The sequence below is a fragment of the Poecilia mexicana genome, unplaced genomic scaffold (assembly GCF_051168715.1).
Source record: "Poecilia mexicana isolate PSO_F unplaced genomic scaffold, ASM5116871v1 scaffold_14, whole genome shotgun sequence".
Taxonomy (NCBI): Eukaryota; Metazoa; Chordata; class Actinopteri; order Cyprinodontiformes; family Poeciliidae; genus Poecilia; species Poecilia mexicana.
In genome coordinates this window covers 6,735,860-6,757,788 of record NW_028263383.1, presented here as the reverse complement: position 1 = coordinate 6,757,788, position 21,929 = coordinate 6,735,860, and the positions used below count along the sequence as shown (strand labels likewise).

General features: G+C 38.0%; 3 protein-coding genes across 3 annotated transcripts; all 3 read left to right on the top strand.

Annotated features, from left to right (window-relative positions):
- The first annotated feature begins 1,043 nt into the window (after window positions 1-1,043).
- LOC106915936 (FRAS1 related extracellular matrix 2) lies at window positions 1,044-8,040 on the top strand. Its single transcript, XM_088012600.1, has 10 exons — window positions 1,044-1,067; window positions 1,364-1,667; window positions 2,675-2,806; window positions 4,268-4,599; window positions 6,506-6,720; window positions 6,848-6,954; window positions 7,061-7,188; window positions 7,572-7,706; window positions 7,810-7,925; window positions 8,037-8,040. The coding sequence occupies exons 1-10, from the start codon at window positions 1,044-1,046 to the stop codon at window positions 8,038-8,040; spliced, it is 1,497 nt and encodes a 498-aa protein (XP_087868726.1).
- Window positions 8,041-8,886: 846 nt separating this feature from the next.
- LOC148155445 (FRAS1-related extracellular matrix protein 2-like) lies at window positions 8,887-13,010 on the top strand. The gene has a single exon (XM_088012599.1). The coding sequence runs from the start codon at window positions 8,887-8,889 to the stop codon at window positions 9,550-9,552; it is 666 nt and encodes a 221-aa protein (XP_087868725.1). The 3' UTR covers window positions 9,553-13,010.
- A 939-nt stretch (window positions 13,011-13,949) lies between these two features.
- Window positions 13,950-21,549, top strand: trim47 (tripartite motif containing 47). The gene is made up of 8 exons (XM_014983899.2): window positions 13,950-14,485; window positions 14,851-15,062; window positions 16,833-16,878; window positions 17,032-17,127; window positions 18,815-19,039; window positions 19,232-19,254; window positions 19,347-19,468; window positions 19,560-21,549. Exons 1-8 carry the CDS (start codon window positions 14,303-14,305, stop codon window positions 20,087-20,089), a joined length of 1,437 nt encoding a protein of 478 aa, XP_014839385.1. The 5' UTR covers window positions 13,950-14,302; the 3' UTR covers window positions 20,090-21,549.
- The last annotated feature ends 380 nt before the right edge of the window (window positions 21,550-21,929 follow it).

Here is a 21,929-nt window from a genome sequence, read left to right as displayed (position 1 = left end):
GGGGGAAAAGCGACATGTCGTAGAGGTGGAGGTGTTGCCTGATGGAGTCAGAGAAATGCGGGAGGCTTTTACAGTCCATCTAAAGCCTGATGAAAACATGGTGGCTGAAACTCAGGTCAGTCATGCTTTCATTCCTTTTACCACAATATTATTATCGCACTTAATTTGGAGAGCTTTACAAACCGTAAATGTGAAAAGATGTATAGAGCCATATTTATTCAGGTCAGTCAGTTCCTGAGAGACTAGGGATCTGTTTTTTAGGAATATGCTGAACAGACAACAGCAGCACTTTGCTGTAATGAAAATATTTCACAATAAATAATAGATCGTTTAAGAAAAGGAAAGAGCAGCCAGCACACTAAAAGAGCCTGAGATAGGAACAGAAAAGGGTGTAGTTTGAAGAAGAAACTGAATAAAGACTTTAAAGACAGGCAGCTGTCATCACTCCCAAACTCTTTCTTGAACAGGTGACGAAAGCTATAGTTTACATTGAGGAGTCCAACAGCATGGCTGATGTCACCTTCCCCTCCTCACCCCATGTCATGTCACTGTTTCATTACGATGATGTCGCCAGGACAGCGGACAACTTCCACCCACCAGCTGGCTACCCAGTCATCTGTGTCACAGTGAGTCAAGCAGCACATCTGACTGGAACTATTTTTAAGAAATTGACACAAAAAAAATAGCACTGCCAACCACAACGATCAACCAAATTTGATCGTTTTCCCTTAATGAAGACAGCAAAACTATATTAGAACACCTCCACCCCACTACCGTCCACCCCCACACCCACCCAGGAAGCTAATAATTAAATTGTCCTCCAGGTTTTGGCCTGCCTGTCATTATAAAGGCACACTGCGCGGTTTAGCTGGGCTGCGGTCCTCCCTCTTTCACACACGGGAGATCACTTCCACTCTCAAAAACTGTCTCGGTGAGACTCTTAAGTGGATTCTCGTGATGTGTTAAGTCATTTGATCCTCAGGTGGCTGCTGTGTGTGGATCGTGAGTGTGTTTGTGTGTGAGCGCGTGAGACAGGAGAGTGGATGTGCTTGTTTTGCTGCAGTGTGGTCAGCTGTGTGCGAGGCTCCCCAAGGAGGCAAAATGAAGTAGTCTTGTCAGAAAAAAAAAAAATCAAAAAAGTGTTGAGTGCTACACCAGAGGGGCTTAGTGTCAACAGGTTTAAAAGCAAATCTGCAGAATCTCTTTAAAGCTCACTTCTTCATCCATTATCTCTACCCTACAAAATATCCAAAAGCTAATTATAAACACTCCATTATAAGAACATAACATATTGAAACATCTGGATTTGATCGTCTCTGCTGTCTTTTATACCCACCCACACCTCCTGTGCCCCATCTTGCAGGCTTGCAACACAAAATACCCAGACTATGACAAGACGGGTCCTATCTGTGTCAGCGAGCACATCAACAACACCCTGACCCGCTACCGCTGGCTCATCAGTGCCCCAGCAGGTCCCGATGGCGTCACCAGCCCCATGAGGGAGGTGGACTTTGACACGTTCTTTACCTCCTCCAAGATGATCACGCTGGACTCGGTCTACTTCCAGGCAGGTTCGAGGGTGCGGTGCGCTGCTCGAGCTGTTAATTCTAATGGGGAGGAAGGTTTGGAGCTCAGCAGCCCCGTTGTCACCATCAGCCAGGAGGAAGGTGAGAGGCAAACACTGAAGGAACCCCGTTCGGTGCATTTCCACTTCCCCAGAGAGAAACAAGAGAAATCTAATAGCGATTTGCTCCCTCACTGCACAAAGAAAGAGCTTTGTTCTTTAGGAATTATGAATCTTCAGGAAATGGGATTTTTAAATATTAAAACGGAGCTTTCTGTTGAGTAATATAAAACCTTCTCTTCTTTGAGAAGCCTGGACTTTTGGGGCTATTGCTTTTTATGTGTGTGCAACACACCTATTTTGAAAAAGACAAGCTCATGAACAAAAATGTAATTAAGGTAGTTTGGACAACTTTGCATTTCAGAAATCTCAGATTTTTTTTTTCCATAGACCTTTTGAGAATTGTGTTTATTCATTTACTTTGAATACCTCTTTTTAAATGGATTGCTACTCCTTCCCAACATTTAACCACTCAAGGACTTGCAACATTTTATGCAATACCAGTAGGTAATGAAAAATGATATTTCTGTCTCCTTCCTAAATTGGTTTCATTTCATCTACTTTGGTGTTAGTTTGAAAATTGACTTTTAGATTGTGAATTAAAGTGATTCTTTATGACATGGATCAGCTTTATGCAAAAATAGAACATTTTAATAACATGTGCACTCTTTTCCCCTCATTATGATGGTTCAAGTATGCCATAATTTAATGTTTCTACAGGCTATTTTCTGAGAATGGTTCAGAGCTATCAGTCATTTCTCAAAAGAGAAAAGAATGCTTGGTTTTTGCTGTTGCTACGCAATCATTTATGCTGTTTTCCACCTACACATCCTGAAAGCAACAAGTCCAGACCTGCTCTCACTGGGTGGTCATTGTGTATTCCTGCAAATATGGAAATCACTACCTGACTTGGTAACAATCATTTGTGTAAAAATCCCCAAATCTATTTTTTCTCTCCCAAAGGAGACTCATGCACATTGGTGAGCCATTCTTACTTTGATTTGCAGTCGGTGCTTTTGTCTCCGCTTTTATTTTCTGTCGTAAAAAAAGGTATGTGTCAGCCTCGGAAGATGGGAACTGTGGGTGCTGAACCTTTCTCTGCAAAGCTGCGCTACACCGGAGCAGACAACCCAAAGCACCCTAACCTCATCAAAGTGACCATCACCATGCCTCACATAGATGGTAAGTTTGGAGCTGGAGGCAGGTCTGCTTCAATCGATGAAGTCAAGTGTAATGTAGTGTGAGTAATATTCACCACTGGGTATCAGCAGCAGCATGGCAGCCAGAATATTGATTGAATCCTGGCAAAAAAAAAAAAAAAAAAAAGACCAGCATCAAGGCTACTCCTTGGTATTAATTGTTTTGTTTTTACTTCTCTATTCATCGCTTATTAAGCTTATTGTATTTTTTTTCCAATTCTTTGCTATCAAACCTTTTTACATTTTGCCCCTCAAGAATATAATCAATATAATTCATTATTGCTTATGTGATAGACTTAAGTAACAATAATAATAGTACAAATGTGTGTAAAATATTGGAGTAGGGCAGGCTTTTCTATTAAGTTTCCTTTAGTCTTATAACAACTGAAGGTAACATAGTTACTTGATTGTGCTTTAAAATGGCACAATGTATGTATGTAAAAAATAGATATTGTAGCCCCTTTATAAACAATTGGTAAGATTAATTTGGGAATAAACTGAGCTCAAACATGGAAAATAAAATGACATTCTGACTGCATTAGCAAAACCATCAAACAGTGAAGATTATTTTTTGCAGTTTTAAAAAGAGTAAGCTTACAAATTCCTTTAAATCCTAAATTTAATTTTTAAACAATTTGAAGTCATTTTTATTTGTCTGTGCTGAAACCATCAAATCAAATGAAATAATATTCTCATTCTCAATGAAGAAATATAAAAATTTTAGATCTGTGGTGTGTCTTAGAATTCAATTATTTGGGGTGTGCTGTGGTGGTGCAGGGGTTAAGCACAACCCATGTATGGAGGCCTTAGTCCTCGATGTCACAGGTTCAAATCCCAACCTGGTGACCTTTGCTGTATGTCTTTCCCCCTCTCTCATTACCAACCTTCATGCCAATTAACTATCAAATAAAGGCCACAAGAGCCAATAAAACTGCCAATAAAACCTATTAAAAAAAATCAATTATTTCTGGGAGTGGCTTGGTTTGACATTTCCTTCATCTGACTCTGATTATGTAAAAAACTGGACATGTTTCAGAGCACTATTCATTACATCCTCTGAAAATAGAGAAGGCACAACTGTGAACACACTAAAACATTGCTGTCCACCTAAACAAACAGTCTGGGTAAGAACAAATGTTAAATATTTTAGTGTCTAAAAAAGCTGTTAGAGACATATTATAAAGGACTTATAGTTGTAACTAGAGCAAAAGGTGACTGTACAAAGTGTTGCTGTGCGGAACAAAATCCAAATGTAGGTCACACTTTTTAGACTATTTAGAAATCAGTTTGAGAGAAATGCATCATTTTACATTCACCTTCCAACTACACACTGCTTTATGTTGGTCTTTCATATAACATCCCACTAAAATAAAGTTTTGCAAAGCATGGCATCTCTCAAAGACACCTGACCATGCCTGGAATCTTTTCCCATTCAATTTTGCAGGTATGCTTCCAGTAATCTCCACTCGGCCCCTCATGAACTTTGACCTGACTCTGAGTCCAGATGGAACCCGAGTCGGAAACCACCGGTGTTCAAATTTGCTTGACTTCAACGAGGTCACCACAGGTCACAGCTTCATCACTGCTTCGACACGCAGCCCAGAGAGCATGGGGGAGTCTGCGCCCTACCAGTTCAGCAGCTCTCTGCGGGGGAACAGCACGCTGCGCTTCTACAGGAACCTGAACCTGGAAGCATGTCTGTGGGAGTTCAGCAGCTACTACCACATGTCTGAGCTGCTGACGGACTGTGGAGGTACAATAGGCACAGACGGACAGGTGTGTGTAACCTTTGTCCGAAACTGCTTTTAAAATTCAATTTAGAGATTGTGTGTGTATTTGGCCGACTGCTGCCTTTGTGTGGATTGTTGCCCGTTTGTGCTCTGTTGCGTATGCTCAGTCTATTTACACACCGACGTCTGAATGAGGAGGCGACACAGACGGAGTAGCACCATATCTCTTTTTCTCCTTTAAATGTTTCATTCAGTGGAGGTTTGTGCATTTGTTTGCTAATTCCGGACACCCGTTTGTGATGTCAGTGAGAAAGTACACACAAGCACACAAAACACTCAAAGTTTCTCTAGAGTCTAGACAGCTATTGATTCGCTTAATGTTGAACACTGCTTAGATTGACACAAAACTGTTAACATCATCAATTGAAAGCCATTATACTTGAAGATTTCCACAAATCTATCTTTCAAACGATTTTTAGACAGCTCTGTCAAACATACTTATTGTGATCAGATCCTTAGAAAATCAAAATTTCTGTTTACATTTACAGTCTGCAGGTGTTGTGGTGTTTACTCTGCAATTTTGCAGTGGTTCTTATATAGTTTCTTAGAAAATGACCCCTGCTCATGTCTTTTGTTCTCCTCCAGCCTTTGAACTTTCCACTTCTTTTTTGCTGATTAGACTGATGAATGTGTGGAGTTTGGTATAAATGTGAGTGCGTATGCAATGCAGAGGGAGATGGAGAGGAGGTAAAAAAATAACTTTTGCTGGCAACACACAGCAGTTACATGCAAGGGTTGTGATCCACAAGACCCATGTCCCAGTTGTAATTGTCCTGGGAAAAAAAAACAACAACAAAAAAACATTTCCAAGTAATCACTGCCTTCTGGTTCCAGGTGGATACATAAATCAAAGAGCACAGATTAGTTGACACTAACTGCAATAAAGATTTAATTTTAAAAATAACGAGCTGAAATCTGAAAAGTGTGACATTGACGGGGATGCATCAGACAGGTCAGTGATGATGTTACAGAGGCATTCAAAGCAGGGCTATGTTATAAAACAATATCCCAATTTTTGGGCGTCTCTTGGAGCAATGCTCAGTCCATCGTGTGAAAATAGAAAGAACATGGCACAGCAATAAATTTACTAGAGCATGGGATTTTCTCATCCAGCTTGGTAGAATATAGAATATGAATATCCAAATCATGTTCACTCTACACCAGTCAAATATAATGTGTAAGTTCTGTATGTTTTAAAGATGAACTTCTAATCTAATTTCAGTGAAGTCCTGTGATTCAAATCTTTAAAGGCAGAGTAAATAAAACCAAAATATTGGTGTACAGTGACATCTAGTGGTAGCATTTTTACAAAATGCTACCACATTTAAATAACACTAAATAACTTGCAGTGAATTATTTATTATTTAATTATGTTAATAATATGTATATAATATTCAGTTGTGATCAGTAGAAAGCTTTTAATTGTTGAAACAAGTTGCTTTGAAAGGTAAAAGAGATGTCAGTATCAGCCTCCATCACTGGTTGTTTGTGTACAACACAAGGAGGCGTTTCTGCATCCTGAACCCACTGAGTAGGAGTGGAAGACTTCAAGGACCTTGAGGAGGAGAGCACTGTGTTCATCTGTTACATCTTTTCTGTACTTATTATAGGTTTTCAGCCTACAATCATTCCTTAATCTGAAAGATTGTGAAATGTTTTACTAAACTGCTTAAAGTAAATACCAAGTACTGTACCTTTTTCTCCCAACCCCACTAGGGACAAGGGTGTACAGAAAATGGATGGATGGATGTACTGTTTTATATTAAAATATGAGCTTCACTCTATGAGAGACTTATCTAAATAACAAAACTATAAAAAAAAATCTGATGTCTGCATTCAGTTATTTTTAAGCTAAATAGAAACAACTAATTTCCACTTGAAATTTCCTGCAGGTGCTGAACTTGGTCCAATCTTACGTAACCCTGCGTGTGCCTCTCTACGTGTCTTATGTGTTCCACTCACCCCTGGGCACCGGTGGCTGGCAGCACTTTGACCTCCAGTCAGAGCTGCGTCTCACTTTTGTGTATGACACAGCAATCCTGTGGCAGGAGGGCATCAGCAGCCCCCCACAGGCAGAGCTCCAGGGTAAGTCCCCATATCAGAAAGAGTAATGTTTCTTTAAAGAAATGAATTTTCTTTTGAATTTATATATATATATATATATATATATATATATATATTTTTTTTTTTTTTTTTTTTTTTTTTTTTTTCATAGGATCGTTGTATCCTACCAGCATGCGCATCAATGAGCAGGGACGTTTGGTGATGAATTTCCGCACCAAAGCTCATTTCAGGGGTCTGTTTGTTGAGTCTCATTCTTCAGGCAGAATCGAAAGAACCGGTAAAACTGACTGACATGATCTTACAATGAGATTTGCTGATTCCTAAAACAAAAATAAATATTGTTGATGCTGATATCACTTTTAAGCTTTTTAAAATGTCTCTAGCAACATCCAGGTCATCCACGGTGATTAGTGTGGACCACCCAGGCCTGACCTTTAACCTCACCTTAGTGAGGACTGAGCCCACCTACAACCAGCCATTCCAGCAATGGACCTTCCTCTCCGATTTTGCTGTAAGAGGACATGCAGTTTTTTTCATGCCATGATTAGGACAGTATGAGACTCATTGGGTGCTAACCTTAGGTATTATTGTACTTCTTCAAAAGTGTTAAACATCTCCAACCTGTAATAGATTGTATTTAACAGAGAAGCAACAATTACTCTGAGTGCTGTTAACATTATATAAAATATTGATATAAAGCTCAGATGAATCCCCCCAAAAATTATAGAACTGAAAAGTTTTATTTTTGAAATTCAATTCATAGAGGCGGTATTTCTGCCTTTTTTGAGAAATATTCTATAAAAACCTGTTTTTAACTGGTCTTATGTAATATTTCCTTTCTTTTAACAAACAAATTTTTGGAAAACCCTTTACTTTTGTATTTTTCATATACAGATCAGAGATTATTCTGGAACATACACAGTGAATTTGATCCCATGTACAACGTCTCAGAACAAGGAATACACGGTTCCACCTGTTTGCAATCCCAGAGAATATCTCACTTTTGATCTCGACATTAGATTTCAGCAAGTAAGTGTAATCCTTTGAAGGAAAATCCACTCATGAAAAATTTGCATTTATTTCACTCTCAATTTTTGTCTTTACTCACTGACATAGCTTAATCTCTCTGTAGGTGAGCGACCCAGTTGCAGTGGAATTTAGTCTGAATACTCAGATGTTCTTGCTGTCCAAGAAGAGCATATGGCTTTCTGATGGCTCTATGGGTTTTGAACAGGAAAGTGACGTCACGTTTTCTGAAGGTGAGACTTCCCATTTCCTGTGTTCATTTGGCAAAGCTGCATGCCATTCAAGATTTACAATGTTAGCATATAGAATTGACACTTTCTTTGCTTCTTTTAGGTGACACAATATATGGTCGTGTCATGGTGGATCCAGTGCAGAATCTGGGAGATTCTTTCTTCTGCAGCATAGAGAAGGTGTTTCTCTGCACTGGTGCTGATGGCTATGTGCCCAAATATAATCCAACTAAGTTTGAATTTGGCTGTCTCGCTGACTCTCCATCCTTGCTGTACAGATTCAAGATTCTTGTGAGTAAACAAAAGTCTTAAAACTTAAAAGTGTGACTTTTTTTTTTTCCTCTACCTTCTTTTATCTAAAAATCAATATCGTTTGACTTGCCAGGACAAGGCCCAGCCAGAGACTCAGGCACGTGTGTTTGGAGATGTCAGTTTCAATGCGGTGCTGGCAGTAGACGACCCATCAGCTGTATCTCTTGTCAGAAAGTCAGGATCTGATGGGTTTAGGCTGGACTCTACAGCCATGTTCCAGGTATGCTATGTCTCACTGATGGAAGCTTTTTAGCCTTTCTGCCATTTAATCCATTAACCATTTTTATAAAGACCAGAGGAGATTCCATGCTGTAAATGCTTGAGGCAGAAGAATGGATTTACTAGTGTTTTGAATCGGGGGTCTTACACTCCTTGAAGATCAATGTTCTTCAACTTTGTGTTTTTGTGTCTACTTCAGTACACCTGAATAAAATGTTAAGGTCATCAGCAAGGTTCTGTAGAACATGGCTGTATGCTGAGGAGGCAATTAAGCCGTTTTATGCAGGTGTGTTAGACCAGAAAGACATCTAAAAGTTGCAGGACACCAACACATAAGGACTGGAGTTAAAAACTGACTAAATTGTCTTTAATATCTTGCGGTATCACTGAAAAAAACAGTATGTGTCTATTTCCTGGAAAGTATGGGCTGTGAATGTGACTATTTTGATAGTAAACAAAATGCTTTTACATATGTGCTTTATGCAGTAGAATGTAGAGAATGCAGAATTACTGAGACCGTTTTTCTCAGTGTTCATAGCTATTCTCATCCTCAGGTTGCTGCAGGGCGCGAATGGTTTATACACACCATTTACACCGTTCGCTCCAAAGAGAACACCAACAGGGGCATTGGGAGACGCAGCCTAGAGTACCACTCTTTTGTTTCCACTCTGACATCATCAGGCACAAAAAGCCATCGCAGAAAAAGATCTGCTCACAACAAAATCCCAGCAGTCGCAGAAGATATCGGAGTAGAAAACAACCGAGGGACCAACATTATGCATATTGCTTTAGACCGCACCAAGAGAAGATTGAGGGGATCAGATGAGTTGTTCCCTGGTGACCGAGAACTTGGTGAGCTGAACACTGACGACCAAGAGGAAAGTCTAGTGAGCATTGTGGGGGTCCTGGTGGGGCTGCTGCTGACAGTCCTCATTATTGTTACCATTGCACTGGTACTGAAATCCAGACAAAAGGATGGGAAGGAGGTATGGAGCGAGGGAGTGCGGGAGGTGGTGAAAGGTTCTGTCAGCACCGAACCCATGCTGGTGGTGAGGATGCAGGACTGCCACAACAGCTCTGAGGTCTGAGCCATGAATGCATGAATTGGACAGACGGACACACAGAATACGTGGGAGGAGATTTTATATATTCCTTTTCTTTTTCTGAGTTACTTTTACAACACCAAAAACATTCAGTTGAGCAAATGATCTTAGAGTGTGCCTGTTAATGTTACCACTGAACTGAATTCACGTGAGTGCACTCAGTACAGCACCATCATGCCATGTTTTTATTTCTCATTTCAGCTTCTGCTGTTAAAAACCATAGTGTTTTTCATCTTGGGTAAAGACTTTATTGTGTCTAAAAGTGCCTGAAGAAACGAATCCTTCAGGACAGTCGACCCCAGTGTTCATAGGGATGATGCAGACTAAGTGAAAAATACATTGCTGGAGGAAGGTAGCATTCAGTATGAAAACCTTCAATAAAAACATGAAGGAATCACAGTATTTCAGTATCAACACAAAAGTTTTAAGCAGAAATGTCATACCATGATTCAAGTTTTTTTTTTAATTTAAAATCAAAAGCAACAACTATTCCTATAATCCAGTCATAATAATAATAATGTTTTCTATTTGCATTATTCCTTGTGGCGTTGCAGTAAGATTGATTGCATTTGCAATAAATTAGCAACAGAAGTTTGTTTCTGGAGCAGTGAGTTGTACTTTTCAGACAACTGGACAGCAGTGGAGCTAAAATTATTTTGCCTGCTTTGATAATCATGTTTATGAACATGTCCATGTGAAGGTGACTTGTCTGAACATGACTACTTAAAGTGCTGTTTACAGCTGCACGTCAAAATATATTAATCTTAAATTGTGGCTTCCATAGAGTGAACATTTTTATTCCTGCAATTAGTGGAGTATTTTTCACAGGTTAATAACAGGCTATGAATCGAGATGAAAGCTGAATTGAGATGAAAGCTGAATCAAAATGATTCAGCATTTGATTGCAATAAATGAGCAATCTGTATATTTGCTCTGTTTTGGCAGCAAATGATCACCAGAGAAGAAACATTGGCTTCTGTAAATTATTAACAACACCACTGAGAACAGGTCAGATTTTAGGTTAAAAAAAAAGAGCAGTGTTGTTACATCCTTTTATGATGAATATTAATTTGTCAGTGCATGACATCTTGTTTTTTTTTTTCATTCTCCACCCTCATCAGAAAACTTGCTCTAAATTATTGAACTAATTATTAAATTCTCAGTTTTTAAAGCAATCAGTAATTTCTTCAAGTCATTCTCCTAATCTTTTAAAGTTGAATATGCATCCCATTTAAAGTAGTTTATATCCTCCATTTTTTTATTTATATTCTATCTGATGCTTGTTAATTACTTGGAATATCTGCTCAGATAGCTAGCTTGCAACAGTGTGCAAATCCAGAAATCATACAGAGCTTAAATATGTCAAAGAAACTTTTAAGATTTTAAGAAAATCTTAAAAGTAACTCTTGTTGCAACACATTAATGTCAAAAAAGTTCAACAGAGACATCAGTTCAAGATTATATTAATTGTAGTTATTGATGGTACAGTTGTTGTTCTTTGAGCTGGACACTGAAAAGAGAGGGAAGAGGTTTGAGGTAAAAGAGAGGTTTGGAAGCATTTAGGGCTAGTCAAAAGAAGACAAGAAGGTGATTTCTGTCTTAGCAGCAGCAATGCTGGATGATTTTTCTGCTTGATATTTGTCTTAGATCATCTTTAGTTGTGAGAGCGCTGTTGACTGGCAATGAGCCTGTTTCACAGTATGACCACAGGTCATCGATTCAATCTCACAACCAAAGATTTTCAACGAGAGAAACTGACAGCTGCAATGCAAATTAGCATAAATGTTACTTGTAACTTCCCAGCTGTAGTTTGCTACCTTAATAAGGGCAAGAGCCTCTCAGTTCTAAACTGTAAAGGTCTTAGTCTTTGTGACCAAAATATTCCCAAACAGCCAAAATTGTCTTTTGTGTTACTGATTGAAAAGTAAAACACCAGCAGTGTGAAGGGGCATGCATGTTGGTGAGCACGTCACTGTGCAATCTGTGCTCTAGACAGGAGAAAACTCTGATTACTCTTGTTCCTTTCCTGGCAGCTTGTAGAGACAGTTTTAAACAGTAGGAAAGTACAACAATGAAAACACCCCTGCTGTCATCAAACAGTGGAGGTTCTAGTACTTACCATTTCACCGTTACATTTTCTGCAGGCTGCAAAAGATAATTAAGGATACTGGGGATATATTAGAAAGGTGAAAGGTTGCAGTATCCATTTTGCCATTTTAGCATACTTTTGAACACAAAGGACATCTTCTATTACTGTACTTGTTTTTTAAGAAGATCAGCAAGCATCCTGTGGAGTGTTTTCTGGAAAGATTTGTCAGGATTTCCCAATTTATAGAGGAAAATAAAACACAAAATGACAGTCACTTCCTTATTATAGCTTATCTTAACTGTGCATATCTAATTTCAGTAGATAAGCAACATCTGAAAGGACTTTTGCTCAATTATTAGTTAATTTAATCATTGTATGTATTAATTTTTTTATATACCTTATGACATTGTATTATATTTTTCCAACTATGTTTCTTTTTTTTTTAACTCTGTTGTGTGCTTACTTGTATGAACCATTTTGATTATTGGTGAACCACTATGTTTCTGATAGAATATTGTCATATTTATTAAATGTTAATGTAAAGTTGTTTTCTTTTTAAACACAGGTTAAGGTATGCTTGTAAAAAAAATGCTCATCTCAGGAGTTTTTTCTTTTGCTTTGAATAGGCACAGTGTTGTAGTTTTGACTGAAGAGAACCTCCACAAAGCCACTTTCAGCCTCTTTGTTACACTACTGATTAGTCTGGTGCTGTGATTATGAAAAGATATACTCACAATTGAAGATCTGACCTCTCTTTCTCCCACATTGTGTATTTCTCAGCTTTATTTCTGGGCAGTGCTGTGTAGATTTGTTGTTTTGGGACAAGCAATCCACACAAACGAGCTGCTTATGGGACAAAGTATAGATTTTGCCATTTCACATACGTCCATGATTTTTATTAAGATCACTTCTGAAATGTACCGTTTATGTGTATTGTTAAATCAGTGTCTTACTCTGCTTTGAACATGTTCAGATCAGTGTGGTTGGATGTTTGTCTCATGATGCTGTGAGTCATCACTGTATAAATATGGCTGATATTTATCAGGGTAAGCTGATGTGGTGATAATGTGTGAATCATTTGGAAATGCTAAGATATAAGAGCCTGCTGAGACCTAACTCTGATTTTTTTTTTTTGTACCCTGATGAATAAGAAAATGCCACTGTCAATAATTTTAAATGCACTTTTTTGCATCACTTCACTCACATGTCACTACAAGCTATGCAATGTAACTTTCACTCCACAGCCAGTCATCTCCATAGACACCAGAATTTCAGCACAATCAATCTTGGTATCGTCTTTTTATGAATTGATTTTTATGTAAATGTAATTAATAATAAATATTATTTACTGCTCCTTGCTCGTGAGTTATTTTTTAACCTGTATTTGTAGAGTTTCATGTTATGTGTGTAAAATACAAATATGAATTATGGCATGTTAAAGTAAATATTGATTATTTTCTTCAATATTTTAAAAATAACATATGTTGGGAGTAATTACCAAAGCATTGCAGAACAAGCATCACAGCTCTGTCAAAACTATTACAACATCATTGTAGGAAACCATAATCATATCGACCTAAAATATAAATGTTGCACAGTCACTAAACAGCTTGAGAGTATGACATATGACTGTTCAATGATAATTTATAACCTAGGTCATAAAAAATAGAAATTTGTCTCAGAAACAGTAAGTAGTCTTTATGTGCAGTAAGTTTTGTAATAGCATTTGGTCTTGGTGTTATTTGAACTGGTCTTGGACAAAATAAGTCTTAGAGAATTTAACTGCACTTTTCCTGATTAACACATTTGTAAAATTAGGTTTCATTGTGTAACCTCTGCAAACTAGGGCATTATGGGAATTCACTTTTTTTTTCTGTTTTCTTTTTTTTTTTTTTAAGAAAATCATGACAGAACAGCTAAGGTTTACTGCAAAAGGTTTTGTGTGTAGACCTACCCAAGAAGACCAGTTGTTAAACGTGTCCACAGTCAAAAAGTGCATGAAAAATAGATTTAGGTCTGAAAGTGTGTACATTCATGTAACAAAGTTATTGCTGCTTTTTATTTTATTTTATATCAAAAAGATGCTTGTTTTTTCAGTGAAATACGGGATAAATCTCATATTAAAGTTTTTTTTTTTAAGAAACAGTCTGGTTAAAAGAAGTAGAAATAGTCCGATTTCTTTTAACCACGAAAGACTGAGTGTTTGGCTTGGGCATACTTTTGAGATCCAATGTATTTCTTACTTGGAATTTATTTTCCTTCTCCTTCCAGGAAGAAATGTTTTCGAATTAAAGGTTGTTTCTAAAACAACATGCGAGAGATTATTTATTTTTAAAATACAAACAAGCCTTTGTTATAATTATATATTGAGTGGAAAGCTAGCGGACATAAGTGAGCAGTATTAAACATTTATGGGAGACATTTTTTACATGCCAAAACTATAAGTTAATCGACGGAAGAAATATAAAAGATTGATTTAAAATGTGTTTTATATTCGGTGAAAGCGGCCAGAAAGCGTAAAGTCTGATTGGTTAGAACGGAGAATGACGCAACACAAAGTCCCCGCTCACCTCCTTTCCTCCCCTTCCCCTCACTTCCTGTAGGAGCAGCGGTGTGTTGATAAACTGCCGCTGTTGGCTCGTAAACATGGCGACCGCTGGAGCAGCTGGAGACGACCTGAAGAAAGAGCTCACATGCGCTATTTGTTTGGACTTTTTCAAAGACCCAGTCATACTGAAGTGCGGTCATAATTTCTGTCGCTTTTGTATCTGCATGCACTGGGATGAAAATGGCGGAGACTACGGGTATCAGTGTCCTCAGTGCCGGACTGTAAGTTGATACACGCTAACTGCTTTTTTCCCCCTGTCTTTTTGTTTGTTTGTTTGTTTGTTTTTTACAGACATTGAAGATTGTTTTTTACGCAGGAAATTAATAACGAACAGTTTCATCATTTTTACCAAAGTTATTTTTCAGGAAAACCTTAAGCTTAAAGAGGACTTGAACAATTGTTTTTGTTTTGTTAATAAAAATAACGTAAAAGGTTTAACCAAACAGCAGGTTTACTTTAGAAATGTGAAGTCGCATCGATTAGCTCTACTCGGCACTGTCTTTGGATACAGTTGCTATGACATCTCGTTTTAGCTAACGGAAGTTTAGTTACCTAACAATGTATCTGTTGATTTCTGTTTTCTCAGGTATTCAACAAGAGGAGCTTCACCAAAAACTACTTGGTGCAGAATCTAGTTTCAAAACTGGACGACCTGGAGCATCTGGGTTCTCCTTCTGCTCCTTCCAAGTCTATGAAACCGGATGGAAAGTGTCAACAACATGGTGAAGAGCTCAAACTCTACTGCCAAACTGATAAGAGGCCCATTTGTGTTGTCTGCAGGGAATCAAGAGCTCACAGGTTGGTTGTGGCCTTCCTTTAGAAAACTTGAAACACTTCAGCTGTTTATTTCTTCAACATACTATGTGCTGAAATGGGCTAATAATGTGAAACTCTTAGACTATACCACAATCAACTTTTTTTTTTACAGACTTAAGTGTTTTCCACTAACACGTAATAAACCAATACATGTGTATAAGTTGTTGTCATTTCATAATTTAATTGTTGTTATGGTATGATTTAAAATTGCGTAAGGCTTCTAGTACTTAGAAGCTTTTTGGAGATTTGATCATGTATTGTTTTCTGCATAACTTGGATTGCATCCTATGTAGATTAAATGACCTTTCATGCTTCATTGCACTGCTTAGCTCTGCATGAACAGTGTTGCAGCTTACACACCACAAAGGCTTTGGAGCCACACGTAGATAAGAAGGGCACATAGACATAAACTCCTTATAGGGAGTAGTTTAGAAGTAGATAAAAACCAGTTGCGCCTTGGTCTCTGTGCCTGTATCGGTCTGAACCTTAAAGTGAACTAAGCAGAGGCCTGGCGCTGCAGACAGGTGGGTGACTCTCTGTTTGTAACTGAACATATTGATTGATTGCATTGTTCCAATAACTGCCTTAAAATGTAGATTAAACTGAGGTAAACGCAATCTTTTCTCTTTATTCCTTATTCTGAGGTACTGTGATCGGGTCTCAGTCAAGATCTCGAATTATTCACGAGGCTTTTTAATTGCGTTTAGATATGGACTTTGACTGGGCCATTCTGTCACATTGATCTGTGATAACCTTTGCCCCCGGTTCAAGTGTTTTGCAGCCCATAGCCGGTTTTCTTGGAGGATTGCCATAAATTTAGCTCTATCCATCTTATATTGACTCATTGGCTTCTCTGTCCTGGTTGAAGAAGAGCCTTTCCACAGAATGCGACTGCTGCCATCATATCTTACTATAGAATTGATGTATTCGAGGTGAAACGCAGTTATTTTGTTATTTATTGTGTTTTGCATTGTTCTCATCCATTAAGATCATTTTCACGAGCAGATGGAAATTATTAGCATTCTAAATATTATCATATTACTTTCTGAATATTCCCCTTTATAAACTTTGATATTGTGCCTCTTAGATTGTTTCACATTTTGTCAGATTTTCAGCCACCTGGTCAGTGTCTTCTTATCTTTTAAGAAGTATCTTTTAATAAAAAGTGTTTTTGTGTTGTGCTTTAAAATATAATAAAAACTACATGAAAACAGGACAAATCGAAATATCGTGAAGAGAAACTGTATTGAAACCCCTTTCTCATATGAAAACATCTGTGCAAAGTAAGCTCAGTGGTGAATGAAAAATGTCAGTTGATTCAATTATTCAAAGACTTTTTTATTGTCATACCACATTCCTTGTTTGTGACATAAGGCCAAAACAAAGTTTTACAGATTAGAGTAAACTACAACTGTACTTTAAGCTTTAACAAAGAGGAGAAAAGCAATGCGACTGCACTAATTTTTGAAATTTGCTTAACAAAAAAGATACTTTTCAAATGCTACATAATTTTTCTTTATTTAATTTGGCAAATCAGTAAAGTGTGTCATTTTGTAAGTGCATTTGGAAATTTTAAAACAGAAAATGACAATAGCAATGTTTGTTTGACTCAAATGACATGCAGAGCAGGCTAGCCTTTGTGTGCCATCTTGTGAGTTGGGGACAATAACACCAAGATCTGTGTTTTTATTAAGAAAGCTCCATACCAAGTTGTAAATAACTGGAGTAGTGAACATAGGCTATGTTTTTCAGACACCATCAGGTGGCTCCAGTGCCAGAAGTTGTGAATGATATGAAGGTAAGATCAGTCTCTAAAACTGCAAATCTAAATGGTAAATTTAGAGGATTTACTATACATCCTACTTGTAACATTGACATTTTTTTTTCACTTGTTTATTATGTTCTGTTTTTTTTTTTTGTCTACATACATTATGATGCTCATTTATTTTAGATGGAGTTGAAAGTGAGGCTTATGGAGCTCAACTGGCAGAAGTCACAGTATGCCAAAATTAAGACAACAGATGAAAGGACTAAAAATGACATTCGGGTATGTAAAGTTCAATTTATTTCCGTTGGTTGTTGGAAAAAAACGTCTTGCATTGTGTTAAGTATTGCTTTAATCTTAATATTTTGTAATTTTTGTATAACAGTGAACTAAATTAAGCTCTGTACTGGGTAAAATGTTTGTTTGTAGTAAGAATACAGACATATAGACAACTTGATCTCCATTTAGTATTCAGTTATTTCAACATAAATTCTCCCATATTGATGTCTAAGATTTTTGTCAGAATTACAGCCATATTACATATGACACCACTGGTCTCTGCAGAGAACAAGTATGTTGTCCGAGGGAAAAATTAGGACATCCCACTGTCAAACAGGTAGTCTTACCCCAGATGCTTTAAATAACTACCAGTCCCTTGTAACAAGGACATTTTGCCCTGTAATAGAAAGTTTCGGTTTTAACTGATGATACTTTTTACCATTTATTTACTGATTATATCTGCTGTGTTTTGTGATTTCGGCAAGATGTGTTTTTCCATTAAAAAAGTTTCCAGATAATGTTTAGATGTTTCCACAGCTGTGATAGTATAAGAGACCTGAAGACATCTTGGGTAAAATCCTTGATCTGGCTATTGTCTTAAAGGACTGACATGTGTGGAATGTAGTTTGTACCCTTGTTTGATCCTGCACCCATTAGTAACTGACAAAGAAGAATTAGAAGTTTCTCCTGAAATCCTTATCTGCTCTCTTCCCTGCCATAAAAATTATCCCCTCCAAGAGGTGAGGGATAGTTTATGAGGTGGGGGTCAGGATTGTCTCTGTTGTCCATCTGGCAATAGAGATGAGACCAGTCTGTGGGTGGGTCTTTTCCTTGGCTATATAGTCCCACCAAGGAAATGTGTGTCGTTCAGGGCTCTTCTCCTGACTGCGCTCAGTGAGACGGGTCTTCTAACGCTTTTGCCTTCGAATAAAGAAACTTGAAGACAAAGATTAATCTTTCTCTACTTATTGAAACAGATTCTCGTTCCTTAATAAAAATTCTACAACAGCCCCAAACCTCACTTTCAGGTGATTTTTTTTTTTTTTTTTTTTGTGAGAGGTTTTTTGCATTTATAGCCGTTCTCAGATTGCCCCAAGGCAGCTGTGGCTACAATCCAGTAGGTTGCCACCATCAACGTCATTTTTATTATTTTTAAGTCATCCTGCAGCATGTCTGTAAGATGAAGATCTTGTCTTTAACTCTACTTGAGTCCCTCAGTTCAAATTTAATAAAAAGCTAGTGACACACTTTATTTCATAACTTTCAGCTACTCCTTTCATTTACTGGTATGTTTGGGTGATTGCCAGGTTAGCCATTCTAGTTCTGCCTTAGCTTTATTTTTTTTAACAGATAGTTTCACATTTTACTCAAGCGCCCTCTGAGGAACAATAGAACTCATGGTGGGTTTTATGATGGTGAGCCAGGTCCTTCTGCAGCACAGCATTCACAAACTCTGACACTTCCAGGTCCATAAGTCGGTTAGCATGAGTGTCTTTTTCCTGAATGCTGTATTTGTTTTATGTCTAGCATCGCATTGATTTATTGCTTGAATGTATCAGTTGTAAAAAATTAAGTTGAACAGCCATGTGTCCAAATGTAAGAAACTCAGTCATGTACGGTGTCTGATTTCTTCAAATTGATCCTATATCCATTATTTTACCATAAATATTAAAACTTCTCTGTCTTCTAGCTGAAGAAGCAACGACTCAAGGAGAAGATTGAAGCAGATGTAGGCGCCTTGGTCCAGTTCTTGTTGGATGAGAGAGATTCTCTTCTGGAGAGCTTGGATGCTGAGGAAGCAGCCTCTCTGGCCGTCATTGACGACAACCTGGAGTTTGTTGAGAGTGAAGCAGCAGATGTGGACAAACTCATAGCAGATATTCATAATCACATTGGTGGGAAGACTAACTTTGAGGTGAGTTGAACATGAAGGCATCATCGCAGTGTGCTGAAAAGACATTAAAAATCAGATAAAAATGGTCTTGTAGACAGTTGCACCAGTTGAACCAAAACCTTTAATGAATACTGTTACTTTGGTTAACGTGCAGTAAATTATTAATAACATCCAGCATAACAATTAAGGTAACATCTAATTTTACTCCAACAGAGCCTTTCTGGAACATTTAATGAGTAAGTAACCTACAACTGAAGACCATCATTAAATAAAATAAAAAATAAAAAAAAAAGAGTATAAAAGGTTAACGTATTTGTTTCCTCTCCAGAGCAATACATCGCAAGTCTTTCACATCCCTTGAGCCGGTCAGTTGTACGACTGAATTTACAGACTTCTCAGGGCCTTTCCAACTCATCATGTGGAAGAAGATGATGCACGTTCTGCACACCAGTAGGTGTAGGCAGCAGAAATAGTGCCACAATAGTAATTCATCATGATTAAAGTAAGGTGAACTAAACTTTCCGTATTTCTCCCTGCATAGTGCCTCAGAACCTGACCTTAGACCCTGACACCGCTCACGCGAACCTCCTTATCTCAGACTTTGACACCAAAGTGGAGGAGGGACGGGTTCGCAGCCAGGAGCTGGATCTTCCAGGCCGCTTCAACCGGTTCTGCGGAGTCCTCGCCACAGCCCAGTACGCCAGCGGCCAGCACTACTGGGAGGTGGATGTGAGGGACAAAGGAGTGTGGTACCTGGGGGTGACGACTGAGTGCAGCAACAGAAAGGGCTTTGTCAGTCTCACTCCATCCGCAGGATACTGGAGCCTCTGTCTGCAGGACCGACTCTACGCCAACGTGGAAGATGGCCGCATTCCCCTCGCTGACTACTGGAACTCCCCGCGTGTCGGAGTGTACCTGGACTATGACAATGGCCGCCTTAGTTTCTATGATGCTGTTACAATGAAGAGACTCTACATGTTCGACACCTGCTTCGAGGAGCCTGTCTATCCCTTTTTCAGCCCAGGGAAGAATGACGTAGGGAGCAGGCTGCAGATATGCCATTACTATTAACAGAGGTGTGATGAGTAGGTGTTAAGAGTCCAGCTCGTGCTTTCAGGTTAGCCTGTTGGAAAGACATCTTCTTTAGACATGGAGTAGTGATGATGTGATGTTGCTTCCCGGGTGAACATTCTCAACTTGGATTCTCCCCCCTGCCCCCAACTTAGACACAAACTGTAGGCTCACACCCCTGGTTACTACGGTGGTGGATTTGGAGAGGTGCTTTGCTGTTTACATATATCACTGTGTTTGTGGGATTGCAGATGCCTCAGGTGTTCCTGGTGATTAAAGCATCCTAATTTATGCTCTATTCACACCTGCTCTGCCAAACTTTGTTACATTTGCTTTTGCTTTCTGTTCTCAGTTTGGCCAGCTTGCCTGGGGAATTAACTTGAAATTCATGTTTCTAGATCAAGCGGGTTAGACTGGTTTTATGGAATGGTTTTATCAAAAACGTTTTAAGCTACATGTGCATTTCCTTAGTTTATGTTATACAGCTTCAAACTGTTGCCAGACCTACTGTTTACTTCCAAGTCCCTTTTTGCAGCACAACTTTACAGTGCTGAACACAGGTAGCCATGAGGAGATACCTTAACAAATAAGAAATGTTTTATACAGCTGAGCGAATGACAAGCTACAAGTCAAAGTGATGCATTCCTTTGAACATAGCAGCTCCTAATTAAGCTGTATTTTCATATATTTAGCCACTTAGTGGGTAAATATTTAGCTTTATACATTCCATTAATAAAAAATAAAGCAAGAACTTGGATTTGACTGAAATAGTTATGGAGTGCTGAATGTTAGCGTTGTCTTCTTTCTTTTATGTTTTCTGTTAAATTGATTACTGCTGTTACATATGATTGATACCTGTATTTAAAATCCATGTATTTTATGATTTTTTTAAATTTTTTTTTTAGTTTTGGTTCCTTAAAAGTTGAAACTTGTACTGTTATGTATTTCTGTCTGTTGTTACTTTTTTTTATTACTTTTTTTTCTTGGACTTGTGGTTTTGAATGGCCACAAAGATGGCAATTTTTCACATTTTTTATTTTATTTTTTTCATTATTTTTATTTTTTATTAGACAAGTTGAACTTGAAGACACTGCTCTTTGATTATGGGAGCTTTCTGTTGCATCTCCTTTTCTCTCTCGCTGTGTTTTATCCATGACTATACCTCTATGGGTTTATTCATGCAGTTTCGTTGACTTAATTTGCTTATCCATTTTAGGATTATTTTCAGTTGTGTCACAAAGTTTTGACTCCAGAATCTTGCTAAGGCTCTTGCTCTCTGTATGAATATTCATTCTATTTCATCTCAATAAAACAAAAACAAAAAAAATTCTATAATTTATTGATTTTCTTACAGAAACAGTCCACTTCATCCTCATATGCCATCATTATAATTGCAGTTTTGGTATATCATCTCATTATGTTCCAAAAATTAAGTCTTTTTAAATGGACTTGGAAATATGCCTGTTCTCACTTGTAGCTGTGTGTAGGATTATGTTCTAATTAGTTATAGTTTCACATTTTCTCTTTTAAGCTGAAGTTGAGACTTTTTAACTACCTTTAAAATACTATTCTTAGCCCTCTGATGCGTAAGTGGGTAAGTGTCTGGTGTCCATTTTGTTTTCTTTTTTCTTAACCACAACAGACCAATCTGGTGCTGCCGAGTTACTAATGCAGAACATTTAAGGAGGAGGTGAGAAAACTGCTTCATCTCCTCCTGGCCAGGTAGTGACTCAGAGGCGACTTTGCTGTTTCTCTATTGAGATGTGGGCTTAATGCAGTACAAATGACTAAATCTAACAAAGAAACATTACTGTAAACACTGTTTTGTCACTAAAATATT